This window comes from Podarcis muralis, chromosome 13, assembly GCF_964188315.1.
Source record: "Podarcis muralis chromosome 13, rPodMur119.hap1.1, whole genome shotgun sequence".
NCBI classification, from domain to species: Eukaryota; Metazoa; Chordata; class Lepidosauria; order Squamata; family Lacertidae; genus Podarcis; species Podarcis muralis.
The window spans coordinates 35,612,304-35,633,259 of NC_135667.1; the positions used below are offsets into that span (position 1 = coordinate 35,612,304).

The following is a 20,956-nucleotide window of genomic DNA, read 5'->3' on the forward strand; positions in this document are numbered from 1 at the left end:
ACATGCACCATGCCATCTCTCCCCCCCCCCCTAATGTTTTTGTTGCTGTTCAAATAAGAGTTGTTTGGGGCTACACCTAAAGAGCTGCCTCCCCCATTATGAACCTGCCTGGATGCTGAGAACATCACCTGAGGCTCTTCTGTGAACACCACATCCCAGGGAAGTTCAGAAGGTGGTGCGGAGAGACTGGGCCTTCTCTGCAGTGACCCCCTGTTTCTGGAATTCTCTCCCCAGGAAGGCCTGCCTGGTGCCAACCTTGTCATTGTTTCAGTGCCATGCAAATAACATTTTTGTTATCCCAGGCACTTGGGAAGCACAAATTCGGGGGTAGTGTTAGATCTGTTTTTAATATCCTATCTGATTTTATCATTGGTGATTCTTTCTTACTCAGCTATAAATGACTTTGGGATTTTTTTTGGCAGGAAGCAATACATTATTGTTGTTATTATTTAAATTTGCCCTTCATCCATAGCTCTCAGGGCGGTTCACAACATAAAATCACAATATGAAAACACACAGCATACATAATGGAAACAAAAACAGACCAATAACCCACCCACCCCCATCCCACAGCACATTTAAAAGAAAATCGGATGGCAATCAGCCCAAGGCCTGGTTGAAGAGTAACATTTTTGCCTGGTGCCTAATTGTGTATAATGATGGCACCAGCCAAGTCTCCCTGGGGAGAGCATGCCACAAATGGGGAGCCACCACAGAAAAGGCCCAGTTCTTGTGTTCCCACCTCTGGGCAGAGGAGGCATGCGAAGAGGGGCCTCAGATGATGATTGCAGGATCTGGGTTGGTTCATATGGAGAAAGGCGGTCCTTGAGGTACGGTGGTCCTGAGCCATTTAAAGCTTGATAGTTCAAAACCAGCACTTTGAACTGGTCCCAAAAAACTAATTGGCAGCCAGTGCAATTGGGCCAGGATCAGTGTAATATGCACAAACCCCAGTGAGCGATGTAATAAACCTGCATCTAAACCATTGGCAATGAAGCTCTCCAAACTAATATACAGTCAACTGCTGGGAGGGCACAGGCTGGAGCAGGAATATGACAAGCTGCTCTTCCTACAGACCACAGTTCATCTGCAGAACTAGCTTGAATAAAAGAAGAGAGGAACAGATTTCTCACCACCACAGAGGCTGGGACCAGCGGCATTTCCTTTCAAGGTAGGATTCACCCTTAACCAAATCTCTTCATCCACTAACACAGGCGTGGGGAACCTGAGCCCCAAAGGCCAAAGAGATCCTTCCCATCTCTTTCTGACTCTCAAAACTCTCTCCAGGCCTCATCCCTCGCTGGTCCTGCTTCATAGTGTAAGAGTTTTTGCCTGGCTGGGATGTGTCCTTGAATACTGATTGTGCCTTTTGCTGGTCTGTTCGCAGGTCAAAGAGGAGCATGTGAGTGTGTGCAGAAACTAGCCTACTGCACAAAGGTGAAATTCGCATTCATTGCCCCACCAGTTTAATGATGATGATGATGATTTATTACTTATACCCCGCCCATCTGGCCGGGCTTCCCCAGCCACTCTAGGTGGCTTCCAACAGAATATTAAAAACACAATAAAACATCAAATATTAAAAACTTCCCTAAACAGGGCTGCCTTCAAGTGTCTTCTAAAAGTCAGATAGTTGTTTACTTCCTTGACATCTGAAGGGAGGGTGTTCCACAGGGCAGGCGCCACCACCAAGAAGGCCCTCTGCCTGGTTCCCTGTAACTTCACTTCTCGCAGTGAGGGAACCACCAAAAGGCCCTTGAAGCTGGACCTCAGTGGAGGTGGAGATGCTCCTTCAGGTATACTGGGCTGAGGCCATTTAGGGCTTTAAAGGTCAGCACCAACACTTTGAATTGTGCTCGGAAACGTACTGGGAGCCAATGTAGGTCTCTCAGGACTGGTGTTATATGGTCTCGGCGGCTGCTCCCAGTCACCAGTCTGGCTGCCGCTTTCTGGATTAGTTGTAGTTTCTGGGTCACCTTCAAAGGTAGCCCCACGTAGAGCACATTGGAGTAGTCCAAGCGGGAGATAACCAGAGCATGCACCATCTGGCAAGGCAGTCTGCGGGCAGGTAGGGTCTCAGCCTGCGTACCTGATGGAGCTGGTAGGCGGTTGTACTGGGCACAGAATTGACCTGTGCCTCTGTTCCCACCCGCCACTGGCACACAGCCCCTGGAAAGCTGGAAATGTGGCCCTTGAGCTAACAACAGTTCCTCCCCGCTGCACTAACCTATCAGCAGAGACCCAAAGCGGACGAGGGGCAAATCCAGGCCAAGCCCACTAAGCAAGAGAAACAGGAAAAAGACCAAAGAAGACCCATCCTTCAGGGTCACCGGCAACGGGGGAGGTTTCCTTCCCAGCCACACATGCGGCAAATGTCGTGCCTTCTGTTCGGCACAAGGTTCGCCCACGGAGTCTCCCTAAAAGGAATTTCATGAGCACAAAAGACCTGCCAGGCATCCTGCCGCTTTCTGTGGAAGTCCTCACTACCTAAGACGCCTCGCTGCCCGGGGAGCAACAACAAACACTGCCCCCAACTCCAGAGAAGGACAAAGTGCACCGTCCCCCAAAGGCTGGCCAGGTTTACATTTTGCTACCTGAGACAGAACATCCCGCAAGCACCTCTCCTAGGGAGCAAAAAATGCCACAGAAGTAACCATGCCTGAGGCATCTGATTCAGTCTGGCCAATGACAGAGCCGGCCTTGCCAATGTCCTAGACTAGGTCAAGGTTACCTGCTTTATCTCCCTGAGGAACTTTGTTGTTTTCTTGTTGTGTTGGCATTTGGAAGATTTAATTGTTCTCTGTGGGGGTCTAACACTCAGCTCCCTTCCATGGGTAAAACACATAAAGCAAGATGGCTCTGTTCACATGTAAATTGTGGTGGCCCCTCTTTTGGAGTTGGTGATCAGGGATCTTAAAACCCCAGGGTCTTAAAATCTGACCCTTGAGCCTATAAGCTAGCGCATTCTGTCAGCTCCCAGGGACCTGAATTCTCTTATGCCAGCCTGACTGGAGCAATGCTTCCTCTTCTGCCAGGGAGCAGTCCCATATGCCATGACCTGGTGCCAGGATGTTGGCTAAGACAGAACGATGCCAGAAGGCCAAAGAACATAAGAAAAGCCTGTTGGATCAGGTCCACGCCAGCATCCTGTTCTCACAGTAGCCACCCGGAGGCCTGTGAGGAAACCCGCGAGGCCTGAGCAGAATATCACTCTCCCCTCCTGTAGTTTTCAACAATTGGTACAGTCATACCTCGGGTTGCAGACGCTTCAGGCGTCAAGGGCAGAGCATAGTCATCATGGCGAGTAGCCACTGACAGCCCTCTCTCCTCCATGAATTTGTCCAATCTTTTAAATTCACACAAATTGGTGAATTTGAATCCCTCCCGAGGGAGTGAGTTCCACAGAGTAACAATGCACTCTGAGAAGGTAAGAGCTTTGCTGCATCACATCAAAGGTCTATCTAGCCCAGCATCCTGACCCCACAGCAACCAACTAGATTCCTATGGAAAGAGCACGGCTGCAACATTGCTCTCCCATTCCTGTTAACTTATTGGTGCAGGGCACCTTCTTCGCAGCGTTAGAAACTCAGGATATATATAAGGTAGGCACCGCACGGCATCTTAAACCTACGTAGGTTACGGTCACCACAATGGAATGTCTGGGGCTGGACTAGATGGCCCAAGGGTTCCCTTCCAACACTACAATTCCACGATGCTATGATCTCGACAACATTGATGGGCTGTAGCTTACTCTGGCAATGGTTCACTTGTCCCAGAATGCAAGAAGGAGAATCACACACAGGGGGGGGGGGGAATTGGTATTAACTTTGGACCAAGGCAGAGGTTTCCTAAACTGTGGTTGCTAGCCTGGCACCCAGAAAACTCTACATAGTCACAACCGGACTCACACCTGGCATTTGGTAAATTTTGAACACTGCTTCTTTGCCCCTGCCATCTGCTCGTGGGACATTCACCCACGTTCCCACGTTCTAATCTCTCTCCAGACGTATTCCTTTTTTGTCCCAACTACCCAAAGAACCCAAAACGACCTGTGTTTCTCCCCCTTTATCTTCACGACAACCTAGCGAGGTGGGTTAGGCTGAGAGATGGGGGACAGACCCAGGAAGCTTTGCAGCCGAACAAGGATTTCAACCAGGGTCTTGCTGGCCCGGCTGCAACCCACTAACCACTACAACACACCAACCATTAAGTGGAGATATCATGGGCAACCTGAGTTAATGATCTATGTTGAATCCTATCTCAGAACCTGAAAACGTTGGCCTGATTGACCATCTCCTTCTGTCCAGGTCTGTGACCCCATGGGCACCCGCCAGAGGGCTGTCATGTTCCCCTGCCTCAGGTTCCCAGTGCTGGCCTGAACATGGATCTGATTCGGATGACAAACATGTCAACCCACTGGAGGGGAGACCCTTCAGCAACAGCCCCTTCTACACTGATCAGGCCTGAAGATGTGGCTCTTGCATATGAAGATGATCACCATGCAGAATCTCCTGTGACTGAAGAATAGGCTACAGGCCCTTTAAATATTGCCAGTAGCTCTCTGGGGTCAGAGCTACTGGAAAGTCAAACCCTGCTGGCCTTTCAAAGCCTTCAGATGACCCTAAGCCTTCTGCTGAGACAACATCTCCCCAAGCTCAGCACGCAGGGCCCAGTGGGAGCTGTCCGTGGTCCTGATTTGCCTCGCCTTACCACACCCCTGGACAAGGCTCTGGTTATTGATTGCCCTTCTCCCTGTGGGCCCCAGTCCCCAGCAGAACAGGAGAGCTGCCATTTATTTCCCTCATCTGGGGAAGACTAGAGAGTCTTCCTGCCTCCAGATTCACCCCTGGCAAAGCTGGCCTTTTGCATGGGAACAAAACCTAGCTGTTTAGGAATTATGGTCAGTACGCCTTTGATCCTTGCAAGGTGTTGAAGAGCGGAAAGGTAGCCAATCGATAGCAACTCTGAGAGGGAATAAGAGGCATTGGGCGGCAGGAGGGCTGGAAAGGAACAGATGGCGATGAGCCATCCCTAAATTTGTGTCGGTGACATCTCTCTCCCCCCCCTCCCCTCCCCTCTCCCTCCTTCTTCCAGAAACATGCAGCCCCCAGCCGAGGTGGGATGGAGTGTGAGAAACAGAGATTTCACATCCAATGTGTTATCCCCTTTACTACCAGCAGCCAGACAGAAACGGGTTCATTAATAATCCCTCCCTTGCCCTGAGCATTCCATAAAAGCAGTGGTTTTGCAAAAAAAAAAAGGGGGGGGAGGGATGGAGAATGGTTTCTCCCTCTTCCACCCCCAGACTGCTTTGCAATATCAAGTCACCTCAGCAGCATCTCCCTGTCTGCCGAAATCTCAGGCTAGGGAACGGTCTCCTTCAACCCCACCCATTCCCTGATTTTCCACCCTACACAAATTCTCTCTCTCCCTAGGATTCTACAATGGAAAGGGAAAAAGGGGGGGGGGGGAATTGAGTGAGAGTAGGGGCGGGGGCACTCCAAAATACTGTCACTATCTGCCATGATACTGTCTGGCCTATTGGTCCTAAAACCTCCTTTGCACAGATAGTCTGGAGTCCTGTGGATCTGCCTCAGAGAGAGGCCAGCCCTGTTAAAAGCAGCAACCAGACCCCTTTTTTTCTGCCCCTAGCCCTTAGGATGAGAGTTTTGCTTTGCTGTTCTTGAACGGAACCTTCCCTCCAGTGTTTCCAGAGCTCCCAAAGTTCAAAATAAAAATACATATATGCAAAAGGGGCACACACAACCCCTTTCCTGTCGGTCTGTAGTCCTCAAGTAATCGTTTGCTATAGGCTTTTCGATATTGAGGCCTTCTCATTGGAAATCTTCCTAAGGTGTGGGGAGAAAGCCCATCTTTAGGCCTGGTCCTCCCCAACAGGCCAGTGGGTTGTGGGAGGCTGTGCCATGACTGGGCCAATCCAGATGGCAGGTTTGTGCAGCTCCACACAAACAAGTGCATGTCTATTTACACGCCTTTCCTTTCATGTAGAAATCTAGCTGATCAGGAAGAAGGTGGAGCTTCATGCCTTCTCCTTGGCATGGCATGTACAGGGAACATATTTATCAAACGCAATGTAATTTTTGGATGGAGGAGCCACCCCATCAAGCAAACTCGGCTTGCAGCCTTTGTGGAATTACAATCGAGATACAGGGACTCAGAAAGCTGCCTTACACTGGGTGAGACCTCTGACCATCTTCCTCAGTATTGTCTACACTGACTGGCAGCAGCCCCCCAGGATTTCAGGCAGGGGTCTCTCCCACCTGTCAATGTCACGGGCTGCACCTGAGACCTCTTGCATGCAAAGCAGATACACTATCCCTGAGCTGTGGCCCTTCCCCACCTCATAAGCTACATGTGAGAACTAGGCCAAACCCAGATAGGCCAAACTGAGGGGTAGCTCAGTTGGTAGAGCATGAGACCCTTAATCTCAGGGTCGTGGGTTTGAACCCCACATTGGACAAAATATTCCTGCACTGCAGGGCATTGGACGAGATCATTCCCTTGGTTCCTTCCAACTCTAAAATGATTTGAAGATTCTAGCTCGGAAAACTCACTGACAGTGACCCCCAGCAGCCGACGGACTTCCCAGACCCAAGAACAGCTGAGCCTTGCCAAGCCCAGTTGTACGTCCTACCTGCTCAGAACTTGGCCTACCTGGATGGGAGCAGTGCTGAAATGGATCTTGCGGTTGGGGGCAGCCTCCTCCTCTTCCGACAGCCCGGCGATCTCCATGCAGCTGGATTCCGGCGCGTACAGTCCATCGGCATCTTCGTCTTCATCCAGCCCGCTCCCTCCCGAATCCTCCCCCAGCCCGCTGTAGGCACTGATGTCCACCAGGTCAGCCTCGGAGAAGTCCTCTCTCTTCGACTCGTCGCACAAGTCATTCTCCTCTGGCCCTTCCGCCTTGGCCCCTTCCTCGCCGAAAGCGTCCGCCAGAGGGTCTGGCGTCTCCAGGTGCCTCTCGCCACCCGGCCGGCCATTCTCCAAGGCGGCGTGCACCGTGACCTCGGCCTGGATCACCTCTGCCCGGTTCGCCTCACCAAGGCCTTTGGAAGCGGCTTTGCTGCGCTCTTCGGCAATTGCCGCCGCCACGGCCACCTCGGCCGCCTCAAACTCCTGCTCTGAGTCCCCGCTCTCCTCCACTTCCACGGGCTTGATCTTGCGCACCTCCTGGACCTTCTGGGGACGCAGACCTCCCGCGTTGCCATCCCCCGGCTTCACCGTTGCCCCTCCGCCAGCAGGAAGTTTGGCCTGGCTCTTGTCAGCCTCGGGCAGCCTGCCTCTCGCCTGGAGAGCAGTAGGCCCATCGCTACTACTACTACTACTACTTCTCCCTTCCGCTTTGGCCCCTTCCGGGGCCTGGAGGAAAACCCTGGGCCTCTTGGGGACGATCTTGGAGTTGAGGGGCCCGACTTTCCCAGGGGCCTTGTGGAGGTTGTTCCTCAAGTCGGCCTTCTCAAAGACGGCGCTGAGCTGGCTGACGGTGGGCGACACGGCCTCAGTGTCCAGCTTGTCCAAGGACTCTGTGCTGCCGTTGAACCTCACCACCACATCCAGCTTCCTGTCCTGGAACCCGCCCCTCTCCTTCCTCAGCAGAAGCTTGTTGCTGGTCTCCTTCTCCTGCAGGCTCCTCTCAAAGATCTTCCTCGTCTCCTGCAGCTTGGAGAGCGGCTTGTCCGTCTTGGAGTCGAAGCGGCTCACCCTCTCGGACACGCTGGTGCCCAGCTTCAGAAGGGCGCTGTGGTCCACGTTTTCGTTCAGGCTGCTGGCCCGGGGCAAGGACAGCCGCACGGGCTTCTCCTTCATCTTGGCCAGGTCCATGGCGCCCTCCCCGGCGGGGCCTGCCGTCCCCATCTGCAGGAACATGTTCTTGATCCGGTGGACGTTGGAGCCATACTTCTTGTTCCGGGCTTTCTTGGCCTCCTCGCTCTCGGCGTTGCCAAGGGCATCCTTGGTGGCTTTCAAGGCCTGGATGCCAGCTTCGTAGGCGTTCCGGTGAGGCGAGGCACTCCGTAGGCTCCCTCCTCCGCTGCTGCCGCCGTTGTTGCCGCCGCCACCGCTGCCACTGCTGCTGCTACTGCCACCAGGACTATTCTGGGGCTCGGTCTTCATCATGGTTCAGCGAATCTTCGGGTGTCCTGGACACCACATAGCCCCACGTTTGGTCCTCTTTCCACGCGCCCACCCTTCCTCCGATTCCCCCTCCGAGCTGCCTCTTCCCAGACGAGCTGCGGCAGCGGATTCACATCGCGAGAAACAAGGGATGGAGGGGAAGGGGGGGGCTAATGCACGCTTCTCCTTCTTCCTCCTACAACACGGCGTTCATTGTGTCAGGGAAATGTGGTCAGCGGGGGCGGAGGAGAGAACGTTTCCAAAAAGAGAGAGACTTCTTTTCCTTACCGATGGTTACAGGGAAGCGCGACCCTTCAGGCTCGGATCAGCTCAGGCCCACTATTCCCGGCTGCTCGGATGCGTTACGCCTCCCCTTCATCCCTTTGCCTCCCTCTCTTCCTCTTCTTCTTCTTCCTCCTCCTCCTCTTGTTTCTGGTCGCTCTCTCAGTCTTTGCAGCCCGATGGTGGTGGAGACCCGGCGCTTCTGCGAACGGCGCAGCCTGTCGCTCCTAAAAAAAAACAAATTAAAAATATAATAATGATAAGGTTGGGGGAAGAGAGGAGGGGAGAGAGAGAAGGGAGGGGGGGCAAACCCGAGAGAAAATTCCCGCTGGGTCTTAAAGAGATCAGATTCTCACCCCTCTCTCGCGCGCCTTGTCCACCCCCCTTTTTTTCTGCTGTGGCAGGAAAGGAAGCTAAACGGCAGCCAGCGACGCGCTCTTCTTCCTCCTCCCCCTGCGCGTCCGCGCCGCCCTCCACCCCCCTCGCCATTGAAAGAGAGAAAAACCCACTGAACTCATCCACCCCGTTGCAACAGGGAGGGAGGCAGGCACGGCCATCCTATCCCTTCCCCGCCCCCTCTCCAGCCGACGGATTATTAAAAGAAATAACAGCAAGCGATGCAATCCATCCCCTTCTTCCGCGCGTTTTTGCGCTAAAATGCGTAAAGCAACGCGCGCCCTGCACTTGCTCCGAAATAGGATCAAGCGCGGCCGGGGAGATTTGCCACCCTGATCCCTAGCGCGCAGTTGGGGACGTGTAACCCAGGGATCCGGCTGCAGAATGTTGGGGGGGGGCGCGGGACAGATCCCTCGGAGAGGAGAGCGCGCCCCGGGATCTTTGGCGGTGTTGCAAAAGCCGCTGGAATGGAATGGGGACCTTTAGGAGGCCTAACTGGAAATGTCACAAAATTAGAAGGAAGCTGGCTCGCTATTGTTTGGTGAATTTTTAGCTGGCACTAATATAACGGTAGTGTTTGACCATGGGATATTTTTTTGGGGGGGGGGGGTTAATTCTAATGGGCCAACTCTTCTCCCCATTATTGCAAAGGATTGCAAAGATGCAACTGCTTAACTATGTGCTTTTTTTAAAAAAAGAAAAAGCAAACAAAAATATAAATATATAATGTGGCTCAACTAGTGAGAAAATATGATTTGTACTGAGGACCTCCATTCATAAGACAGCTATTCTAAATAGCGTAAATGAAAACTTAGATTCTATGCAATGTCTTGAAAGGACCTGAAGCCCAGTTTTGGAAACTCTCATTTTTCTAGGCGCATTTTGCGACAGGGAATTTCATTAGTGCAAGCAGTTTCTGAGCACTGGACGTAGTACCACGCCTAAGATTTCAGATGAAAACTGCAGAGTGGAAGGAAAGGAGGACCTTTTTCTGCCTCCCCACTTCCAGCTGCTCTCTGAAAACTAGAGAAGAGATCCTCTTAAGAATATTAGGAGGGTGGGCAGGGGAATGACCAGACCATATGAAAAATGAACATAACATTTTAGCTGCTGTTCATTCATTTTTAAGCTTTGTGTTCTTATATACGTATAAAAAAGTGTGCCCAGACATTCCATTGTTGCGCCCATAACCCTAGGCTTAAGGTGCCATTTAGCTCCTAGCTTTCATATCTCAGTTTCTAACACTGCTGAAATCACCACCTCCTCTAACACAGCTTGCTATGTATTGTCCTACTCCAAAATAGGCCAATGTAGCTAGCTTGTTTGGACAGTGGCAAACTGAGCTGATCCCAGTTTTTAACTGCTGTATGTTTATCATGGACAATCCATTATCAAGAGCTTAGAATAGCAATGCTGATTGACAGCGCACTGTTTCTCAGCCGTTTTGCTTGTTCATTCTCACAACCCCCCTGTGAGGTAGGCTGTGGGCAGCTTAGGGCAGCAAGGGGGCTTGGCAGTACAGTTTGTGGGTTTTATTAAGGGACTACCACCCCCTGCAAAATGGCAAAAAACCAAAACCAAAAAACAAACCACCAAAAAACACACACACACAATGGAAAATTGTTTCTGCCACTGTGATTTTGGCTTTTGTGTAGTTTTTAATGCGTATATATATAATTTTTGTCCAATGCTTTGGTAATAAATGTTTTTATGCAGTTGCAGCAAAGAAGTATTTTTTTAAAAAATATAAATAAATACGTTGAGCTGATAAATCTGAAATTGTTCACAGCATGGTGCCATGAAGGCAGCTTGAAGTGGCCTCTATATGGCGAGTGTTTCTTTTGAAATAGCCTCTAGTTACCTCATAGACAATTACCTTTTTCAGAAAAACAAACAAGCAAAAAGCAAACCCCATTATTGTATGCATGTGGTCTGGGCTAGATCGAGGTTTGATGAGGCCCTAAGCTACTGAAGGTAATGGGGCCCATTATATGTCCAGCTGTCCTTTGTCGACAACAAATTGTTGCTGTTTTTTGTGTTGAATATATGCTCTATGGTAATTTATGGACCTCATAGGTATCCAGGGACGCGGACTTATAAAAAATATTGGGGGGGCCCGGGAAAGCTCATGAATAATAAATAAGCTCATGAATATGCAAATAAAGTGGCACCGCCTCCTCGTGAGCGAATAGGGGAGAGCGTGCTGCGCCTATTAATCAGCTCCAAAGGAAATTGGGTGGAGCTTTTGCTCGGGAGGGAGGGCAGGAGGCATGCAGCCCGCCCCTCCCTGTGCATTTTGGGCTGGGGGAGGGGCGGCGATGGCGCTCTGCTGGAGGGGCACCGGAGATTATTGGGGGGGCGGAGCCCCCCCAAACGAATTTTTGAGGGGGCTCGGGCCCCCTCAAGCCCCATGGAGTCGGCGCCTATGTAGGTATCTCAAGCCATTTGCACACGTTGCCATGCAACTAGTCCATGCAGAATGTAGGCACCCTATATATAGAAAGGAGCAAACCAGTGATATTTTAGAGAGCAGGCTAGCAGGCGGGCCCATGACTTACATCGTAGGAGCCTACGCAACACAAAACACTGTTGCTGTATGTAGGTTTTATTTGATTTGTTTTTTTATCTTATATTTTAGAAATGTACATCCAGTGCTTTTTCCCCTCTATTTTTTTTTGGGGGGGGGGCCAAGAGAGTAGGGCCCTAAGCTACAGCTTGTTTAGCTTATACGTAAATCTGGCACTGCATGTGGTCACGTAATATAAGATCTCTAGTGCTCACACAGTGCGTTCCAGTTACCTTGAGCAATTCCCGCTTGCCTGGGTGCGAACCACTCACGCCGTGTGCAAGTGTTGTGGCAGCTATCCCAGACTCCTTTGCAACAAGGGCAGCTGTGCATAGGTCCCTGCATATTGCTTCGCTGCCTCCATATTTTGCTCTGGGACATTTCTTCGGCTCCTAGAGAGTTGTCCCAGCCTGGGCTGACTCTCAGAAGAACTGGCAGATCCAGCAGCAACTAGGTTTGGATTTCTATGCTCTGTCTTCCCTGCTGTAGTCTGATATTCTATAGTGGCATAGATGCTTCCACACTAAACACAGCTCCAACGGACCGATGGGAGTATTTGAAGATGACTTATACTGAGTCAGACCGTTGGTCCATTTAGCTCAGTAGTGGCTGGCAGCAGCCCTCCAAGGTTTCAGGTAGCGCTACCTGGAGATGCCAGGGGGTTGAACCTAAGACCTTCTGCGTGCAAATCGGATGCTCAACCGCTGAGCTATGATTCCCACAGAGCCGTAGCTGGGTGATCTTGCGCCCCTGGCAGAACCATCCAGATTGCGCCCCTTTTTGTTGTTTAGTCATTTAGTCGTGTCTGACTCTTCGTGACCCGCTGGACCAGAGCACGCCAGGCACTCCTGTCTTCGACTGCCTCCTGCAGTTTGGTCAGATTCATGTTTGTAGCTTCGAGAACACTGTCCAACCATCTCGTCCTCTGTCGTCCCCTTCTCCTTGTGCCCTCCATCTTTCCCAACATCAGGGTCTTTTCCAGGGAGTCTTCTCTTCTCATGAGGTGGCCAAAGTATTGGAGCCTCAGCTTCAGGATCTGTCCTTCCAGTGAGCACTCAGGGCTGATTTCCTTCAGAATGGAGAGGTTTGATCTTCTTGCAGTCCATGGGACTCTCAAGAGTCTCCTCCAGCACCAGAATTCAAAAGCATCAATTCTTTGGCGATCAGCCTTCTTTATGGTCCAGCTCTCACTTCCATACATCACTACTGGGAAAACCATAGCTTTAACTATACGGACCTTTGTCAGCAAGGTGATGTCTCTGCTTTTTAAGATGCTGTCTAGGTTTGTCATTGTGTTGTCTTTGTCCATGGAGTTTTCTTGGCAGGGATACTGAAGTGGCTTGCTGGTTCCTGCTCCAGGTGGATCACGTTTGGTCAAAACTCTCCACTATGACCTGTCCATCTTGAGTGGCCCTGCACGGCATAGCTCATAGCTTCTCTGAGTTATTCAAGCCCCTTCGCCACGGCAAGGCAGTGATCCATGAAGGGGATTGTGCCCCCTAGCCACAGCCAAATCAGCTCTTCTTTCCGCCTCTCCTCCAACCCCCCAGCCTCCACCCATTCAATTCACCCTCTGTTTAAAACCTTTTATAGACATATTTATGAACATATTTTAAGCCGATTTTGTGCCCCTTCCTCGCCTGTGCCCCTGGCGGGGCCCCACTTTGCCACCTCCTAGCTACAGCCTTACTTCCCTACATTTGATGCTGAAAGCCTCTATTTTAATCTGAAGTGTGTGCTTTATAAATCACAATGCAGGAGAGAATGGGAAAGGCAGCAGTTTTAAATTGAGTGCCTGATCTTTTAATTTAATTTAATTTTTCGGTTTATAAGTCACTTGCCACTTACGGTGCTTCCAAGCGACTTAGACAAATTTAAGAGCACAAAGCAGGCACAGGCAAACTCAGCCGTCCAGATGTTTTTGGGACTACAAGTCCCATCATCCCTGACCACTGTTAGCTAGGGATGATGGGAGTTGTAGTCCCAAAACATCTGGAGGGCCGAGTTTGCCTATGCCTGGCATTAAGCATAGCAAATCCAAAGGAGCAATATGTCGTGATTAAAAAATAAATAAATCCAGTGACCCAGTCCAGTAAAACAGCAAGAAAAACATGCAATCCATCGACAGCAAAATCAGCATTATCTGTCAAATGTCTTGGAGAATATGCTAGAGGATCCTCGCCAGTGGGCCGTACCTATGTTCTGCTTAGAAAAATACCTATTAAAATTAACGGACCTACGTTTGTTAGGTCCATTCATTTCAATGGGTCTCCTCTGAGTATTATTGGATACAACCAATCGGGCATCCTTTCCATTTCACGGCCTTTTCACATATTAAGGAGCAGCAGAGCCAAGTTTCCCACTGAGGGTAGATACATCCATTAGGCTGCCGTTCACCAACAAGTAAATTTGTACAAATGTATGTTGCAATCCGTTCCCCCTTTAGGAACTTCCAAGGGCAGCTGTTCTGCAACTTCTCTCAACGCAACAAACAATACAAGCAACACGCAGACCAGTATACTAGATAGCACTGTAACTCTTATTGCATAACATACATGATTTAGTAACAAAAACAAAATGTGTGCACTTGTAAATTCTCTAATATATTTGAAATCAATTGAACACACGTCTGTCAATCTTTGAAAGTCCGCAGAAGTATAATAAATCTATGGTTGAAACAAAGTAATAGATGCTATCCTGCGGGCTAAGCGGTAAAACTTTTTTTAGGAGTTCATGGTGCCGAAGTAGTAGGTGAATAACAACGGACTGTTTCGCTGGAATCTTCTTCAGCACAACCCATAGATTAGAAAAATGCACAAGGAGCAGTGGTCATGTGGATATGTAACCACTGCTCACAGGGGTTTGTTGCAACACAGGGGTTTGTTGTTCTGTACTGCAACTTCTCTTGGCAGATTCCCCTATGACTGCGCTGATTTTAGTGACTCCCACCTCCCGACTGTTGAACCTCAGTCGACTTTTCTGTAGTTTATATCCATCGCCCAGTCTTTCCCCATCCTGGGTGCCCTCCAAATGGAACTACAACTCCCATCAGCCCCTGGGATCAGCACGTGCTGGCTGGGGCTGATGGAGGTTGTAGTCCCAAACAAATGGAGGTTTGGGGAAAGTTGTGGTCCTCAAGTGAAAGCCAGCCATGTGTGGAAGCAGGCTGCCGTCACAAGCAGAGCAAGTATACTCCATACATTTAAATCAACCTACACAACCCCCTGCGAAGAATCCTGGGAACTTTAGTTTGCCCCCCCCGGCAGAACTACAATTCCCAGCACCCTGAAACTATAGTTCCCATGCTTCTTTGGAGGGGGACTTTAAATATATGGTGTGTACACAATCCCCAGTGTACAAGAGCCTGTTTATGAAGAGAGGGGAAGGGTTATTAATGGTTTGCTCCTAAGGATCACAGCGCACCCCAAGTTTGCACCGTTTCCTCACGAGCTGAAGAAAACTGATGCATGCAGCAGCTTCCCTTCAGCTCGTCCAGCAAGCTCTGGGGATCTGGGTCGTTGCTTCTTGTTGGGAAAATATCGATCCCCAACAGCACGGGGATTGTGCGGCGTGGCCAAAGCAAGCAAGCAAGCAAGCGAGCGAGCCCCCGGTCAGCCACAGAAGCGCCCATCACCCCCGAGGCTACGCAGAGATGCTGAGGGCGCAAGGACCCTGCGGGAAAATGCCTGAGCAAAGCTTCCCTCCCAGGCTACGCGGTTTCCTGCATCTTTTCCCCCTTTTTTGGCGTGTGCGCAAAGCAGCCCTCTTTCCCGTTTCCTCTTTTGCCGTCAGTCTTATCAGCTGCTGCAGATTCTCCAACGAGAGTGGAGGAGGACGCGTCAGTTTTCTCCATACACACGAGCTGGAGCCAGTTATTTTGGCTGCCTACACCTTTAAAGCACAAAGCACATTCCTCCAACTCCCCCCACCCCCAAAGAATTCTGGGCGCTGTAGTTTGTTAAGGGTCGCTGGGACTAGTAACCCCGTGAAGGATAAACCACAATTCCCAGAATTCTTTGAGGGAAAGGCTCTGCTTGCTTGGGGAGGTGGTTAGGGCTCCTTCTTCTATAGCTCTCAAAGCTCAGAGGGGCCTGAATGTTCACCTCCCTCTGTTTCCAGGATGCTTTTGGAAGCAGCTTTTCCCTGTGGCAAAGTGGAAGGCACTCTGCGCATGCTCAGAGGCACTCACTTCTAAATTACTGTTTCATAAGTACCAGGTGCCTTGAGATTGGGGACAAGAGTGATGAGGAAATTGGAAAGGCGCAGAACCTGTAGGTTCTGCCACTTGCATAATTTCTCCCTCTCTGCCACATGGCCTCTGGTTACAGTAGTATCTCGGTTTACGAACTTAATCCATTCCGTAAGTCTGTTCTTAAACCGAAACCATTCTTAAACCGAGGCGCGCTTTCCCTGATGAGGCCTCCCACCACCAGTGCCCTTCCACCATTTGGATTCCGTTCTTAGACCGAGGTAAAGTTCACAAACTGAGACACTACTTCCGGTTTTGCTGAGTTTGTAAACCGAATCGTTCGTAAACAGGGCTGTTCTTAAACCGAGGTACCACTGTATATTTCCCTGGTGTGCCTCACATCCCTTTCCGCTGGCTGGCCCCTCCCTCCTTCTCGTCATTTCCCACTACACTGGTACCTCTGGTTACGTACTTAATTCGTTCCGGAGGTCCGTTCTTAACCTGAAACTGTTCTTAACCTGAAGCACCACTTTAGCTAATGGGGCATCCCGCTGCTGCCATGCCACTTCTGTTCTCATCCTGAAGCAAAGTTTTTAACCTGAAGCACTATTTCTGGGTTAGCGGAGTCTGTAACCTGAAGCGTATGTAACCCGAGGTACCACTGTACTGTATGTTTCTCTTCTTACATATAGGTCTGCTCAAAATTCCGCAAAAAAACCAAAAGAGTGACAATGCGATTGCCATGCAGAAAAATCCCCAGGTGGGTGGAACTCATGTATCACAAGCTCCTGCTGCACATATTGCACAGGAAATGTGAAAGAGGAAATGCAAACCGCAGATGCTTTCACTGGCACTTCCTCCCTCTGTCGCCGCTTCTTGAACACCCAAAGCCACAGCAGACACACATGACGGGGAAAGACTCCATGTGACAGAGGGAGAAACTGCCATTTCTCAAAGCTACAGCTGGTGCCTTCCCAATTTCCACCTCGCTGAGGACTAGGAGCATAAGTAGAGCCTAGTGGCTCAGATGTGAACAAGGACACAGGCAGGCATGAAATCTGAGTAATATATATGTGCAAATTAGAAACCATCATTAGAAACCATTTTAATAATACAGACAAACAATACAGTGGTACCTCTGGTTAAGTACTTACTGTAATTCGTTCCGGAGGTCTGTTCTTAACCTGAAACTGTTCTTAACCTGAAGCACCGCTTTAGCTGATGGGGCCTCCCGCTGCCGCTGCACCGCTGGAGCACGGTTTCTGTTCTTACCCTGAAGCAAAGTTCTTAACCTGAAGCACTATTTCTGGGTTAGCGGAGTCTGTAACCTGAAGCGTATGTAACCTGAAGCGTATGTAACCCGAGGTACCACTGTACACCACTCATAACCCCCCCCCCCCAGCAAACATTTCTCCGATGAAAATAGGGACGTCTCAATACACAGCGATAATTTTACTATTTAAACCCCACACATCTTACTGGGTTGCCCCAGCCACTCTGGGCAGCTTCAAATACAGTGGTACCTCGGGTTAAGAACTTAATTCGTTCTGGAGGTCTGTTCTTAACCTGAAACTGTTCTTAACCTGAGGTACCACTTTAGCTAATGGGGCTGCTGCGCCGCCGCTGCATGATTTCTGTTCTCATCCTGAAGCAAAGTTCTTAACCCGAGGTAATGTTTCTGGGTTAGCAGAGTCTGTAACCTGAAGCATATGTAACCAGAAGCATCTGTAACCCAAGGTACCACTGTATATATAAAAACACAATAAGATATTAAACAACCTTCCCCATATGGGATTGTCTTCAGATGGCTCGGGGGCGGGGTGTTGTCAGATAACTCCATACCTTCCAACATTTCTCCAATGAAAATAGGGACATCCTAAGGAAAAGTGGGACATGGGTGGCACTGTGGGTTAAACCACAGAGCCTAGGGCTTGCCAATCAGAAGGTCGGCGTTTTGAATCCCCATGACGGGGTGAGCTTCCGTTGCTCAGTCCCTGCTCCTGCCAACCTAGCAGTTCGAAAGCACATCAAAGTACAAGTAGATAAATAGGTACCGCTCTGGCGGTAAGGTAAATGGCGTTTCCGTGCGCTGCTCTGGTTCGCCAGAAGCGGCTTAGTCATGCTGGCCAAATGACCCGGAAGCTGTACGCCGGCTCCCTTGGCCAATAAAGCAAGATGAGCGCCGCAACCCCAGAGTCGTCCGCGACTGGACCTAATGGCCAGGGGTCCCTTTACCTTTAAGGGAAAGTGGGACATTCCGGGATCAAATCAGAAACTGGGACGGCTTCTCTAAATCAGAGACATCCCTGGAAAATAGGGGCACTTGGAGGGTCTGTACATCTTTCACTAGCAGGGAAGGCTATGATCATATGACCTCTCTGCTATCTTCTGGCTTGTCCTCTGCAAAGTAGGCCACCCAAACTGCATCATGAATGCAAAGGCTTGCTGGATAGGAACCACCCCTTAAAGTTTTGCACCCTGCCTGGAGTCCCCTATTGCATCCTGCGCACTCACACGCAATGACGTCTCTGGCGGTGCAGCAGCGTGCAGACAGCGTCCTGCTGCTAAACGTGGGCGATTCCATGGCAGCCGACTGTGAGTTCAACCTCCTCATGGGCTTGTAGGTCATGAGGGGAAATACCTGGGCACAAGGCTCCTAGAATAGCCTTACGTTAGGATTTAGGTGTGCTAATCCAGGCCTGGAATAGAACGGTGCTGCGCGGAAGGGGACCCGCCCACCTGGTGCTGTTACCTATAATATACCTGTCTCTGCTGCAGAGCTAGCTGGCTATTTGTAGCAGGGCCTTACAGAGGAAATATTGACCCATATTGACTTTCCAGGAAAGCACCGTCTTAATACAGGTAGGTAGGTGCTGGAAGTTTAACATCAAAAATACCTGATTGAGGCTTATGATGCAAGACATATATTATTTTCAGTCTGAAGTGGTTGTGTCTTGTCGGAATCCTTGATATTTACAGGTGTCCGGGTACAATTTAATAATAATAATAATAATAATAATAATAATAATAATAATAATAATAATTTATTTATACCCCACCCATCTGGGCGGCTCCCAACATAATACTAAAAACACGATAAAACATCACACATTAAAAACTTCCCTAAACTGGAGAGAGGAGCTAAGGGAAGTTTGGGGGTGGGGTGGGAGAGAGGGCTTTTCTTGGGGAGGAAAAAATGGGGGGGGGGTGAAGATGATATGTTTTTGCTAATTTGTTATGTTGAAATTCTTCATAAAAAATTATTTATAAAAAAACCAACTTCCCTAAACGGGGTTGCCATCAGATGTCTTCTGAAAGTCAGATAGTTGTTTATTTCCTTGACATCTGGTGGGAGGGTGTTTCACAGGGCGGGTGCCACTACCGAGAAGGCCCTCTGCCTGGTTCCCTGTAACCTCACTTCTCGCAGTGAGGGAACTGCCAAATGGCCCTCAGAGCTGGACCTCAGTGTCCGGGCTGAACGATGGGGGTGGAGACGCTCCTTCAGCTATACTATATCCCTCACCTACTAATGCAGGGCTACAAAGATGGGTTGTGCATCTCCTACCATCCCCTTGAGCCTGGAAGAACGAACATCTAAAATGCAGTAGTCTGAAGACTTCACTGCCCTTTCTACATCTGAACGTTTCCCCTGTCAATGGCAATCTTCTGTGGACACCTATTCAGACACCTTGTACTGATTTATACATTTAAAATGGGTCCATTTACAATTATTGTGGTCTTCTTCTTCTTCTTCTTCTTCTTCTTCTTCTTCTTCTTCTTCTTCTTCTTCTTCACATTTGTCTCCCACCTTTCCTCCAAGGAGCTCAAGGTGGCTTACCTAATTCTCTTGCCTTCCCATTTCATCCTCACAACCAGTGCTTTTTTTCTTTAAAAATGTTGAGGGGTACAGTGGTACCTCAGGTTAAGAACTTAATTCGTTCTGGAGGTCCATTCTTAACCTGAAACTGTTCTTAACCACTTTAGCTAATGGGGTCTCCTACTGCCGCCGTGCGATTTCTGTTCTCATCCTGAAGCAAAGTTCTTAACCCGAGGTACTATGTCTGGGTTAGCAGAGTCTGTAACCCGAAGTGTTTGTAACCCGAGGTACCACTGTACTCTCATTTTGACTCAAGAAAATCATCATTTTATAGTTCAAATCGGGAAAAATAAATACAGTAAATGGACAAAAGTACAAAGTTTAACAAAATGTTTAGGGGTATGCATACCCCTGCGTCCCCCCCCCCGAAAAAAGCACTGCTCACAACAACCAGGTAGGGTAGGTTCGGCTGAGGGGCTGGCTCAAGGTCACTGTTATGTACTGAAGTTCTCACCCTGGGCCAGCAGGGGGATACTGTAGATAGTTTTCACTCAGGTCCACATATGCAAATAAGGAATTGAAAGTGACGTTCAGTGATTGGATAGTTACAGAAAGTTGTTACTGTTGCTTTGTAGCTGAGCTCTATATAAGCAGGCTGGCTGAACCCTTCAGTTCAGTTCTGTTCTGGCCTGTGAATAAACAAGAGCTGTTTGAAGAATTGCTGTGTCGTCTGATATGTTCACCCACAACTTAACAGTCACCACCCAGTGTGTTTCATGGTTGAGCGGGGGATTCGAACCCTGATCTCCCGGGTCCTAGTCTGACACCCTAACCCCCATACCAGTGTTGCTTTCTGTATTGCTTTCCCCTTACTCCAACCCTCTCTTGTTTTTCTTTCTCTTTGTTAGATTCTCTATTAAAAAAGCATTATTATTATTATTATTTTTAAAAAGGAGGAAATACCCTTCAGCGCAGGGCAAGAAGAAAAGCTGGAATCAAAGCACTGAGTCAGCAGCTCTGACTCATCTGTCCACCCACCAATGATATGTTGCTGTGAAAAAGAGGAGGGGGTGAGGTTTAATGCCAAACTCTTGGCTATTACTGTCTTGTAATAATCGGTTTCCATACAATTTGATAAAGAGCAGGGGTATTCATTCCGCGTTGTCATAGGCAGTCTCCCCTAAAGTCTCTCCTTGACTTTTTAGCAATTCTTCTTTATATTTTTAAATAGAGTTCAGATGAAATTGGGGGGAATACACACACACACACAAACACACACACACACACACACACACACAGAGAGAGAGAGAGAGAGAGAGAGAACATGAAAAACTAATAGTAGATATTTGGGTTTCAAAATTAAATGCTATACAGTAATGTTTTCTTTAATATGTTAGATTTGCATTCATAAGCTGCTTTTCCACAAAGAGGACTTTAAAGTGACTTACAGAAGCTAAAGCCCAACTTGCAGCAACTGCGGTCTTAAAATATCAAAAATGCCACCTGAGAAACAAAAAAAACCCTGTAGCATAATTGTCGGCGAGACGCCAGAACGCTGCAAGAGAATTGCTTG

The 20,956-nt window shown here is 49.2% G+C and overlaps 1 protein-coding gene across 2 annotated transcripts in view; it reads right to left on the reverse strand.

Annotated features, from left to right (window-relative positions):
• Window positions 1-8,946, reverse strand: part of PPP1R9B (protein phosphatase 1 regulatory subunit 9B) — a 77,000-nt gene extending 68,054 nt beyond the window's left edge. The window contains exons 1-2 of one of the 2 annotated variants that reach the window (XM_077917368.1): window positions 8,930-8,946; window positions 6,676-8,642 (exon numbers count right to left, since the gene is read on the reverse strand). In XM_077917368.1, coding sequence (XP_077773494.1) covers window positions 6,676-8,136 — 1,461 coding nt within the window. In that variant the 5' untranslated portion in view covers window positions 8,137-8,642; window positions 8,930-8,946. Of the gene's footprint in view, window positions 1-6,675; window positions 8,643-8,771; window positions 8,884-8,929 lie in introns of those variants that run through there. The other variant, XM_077917367.1, reaches the window with a different exon arrangement.
• Window positions 8,947-20,956: the final 12,010 nt, after the last annotated feature.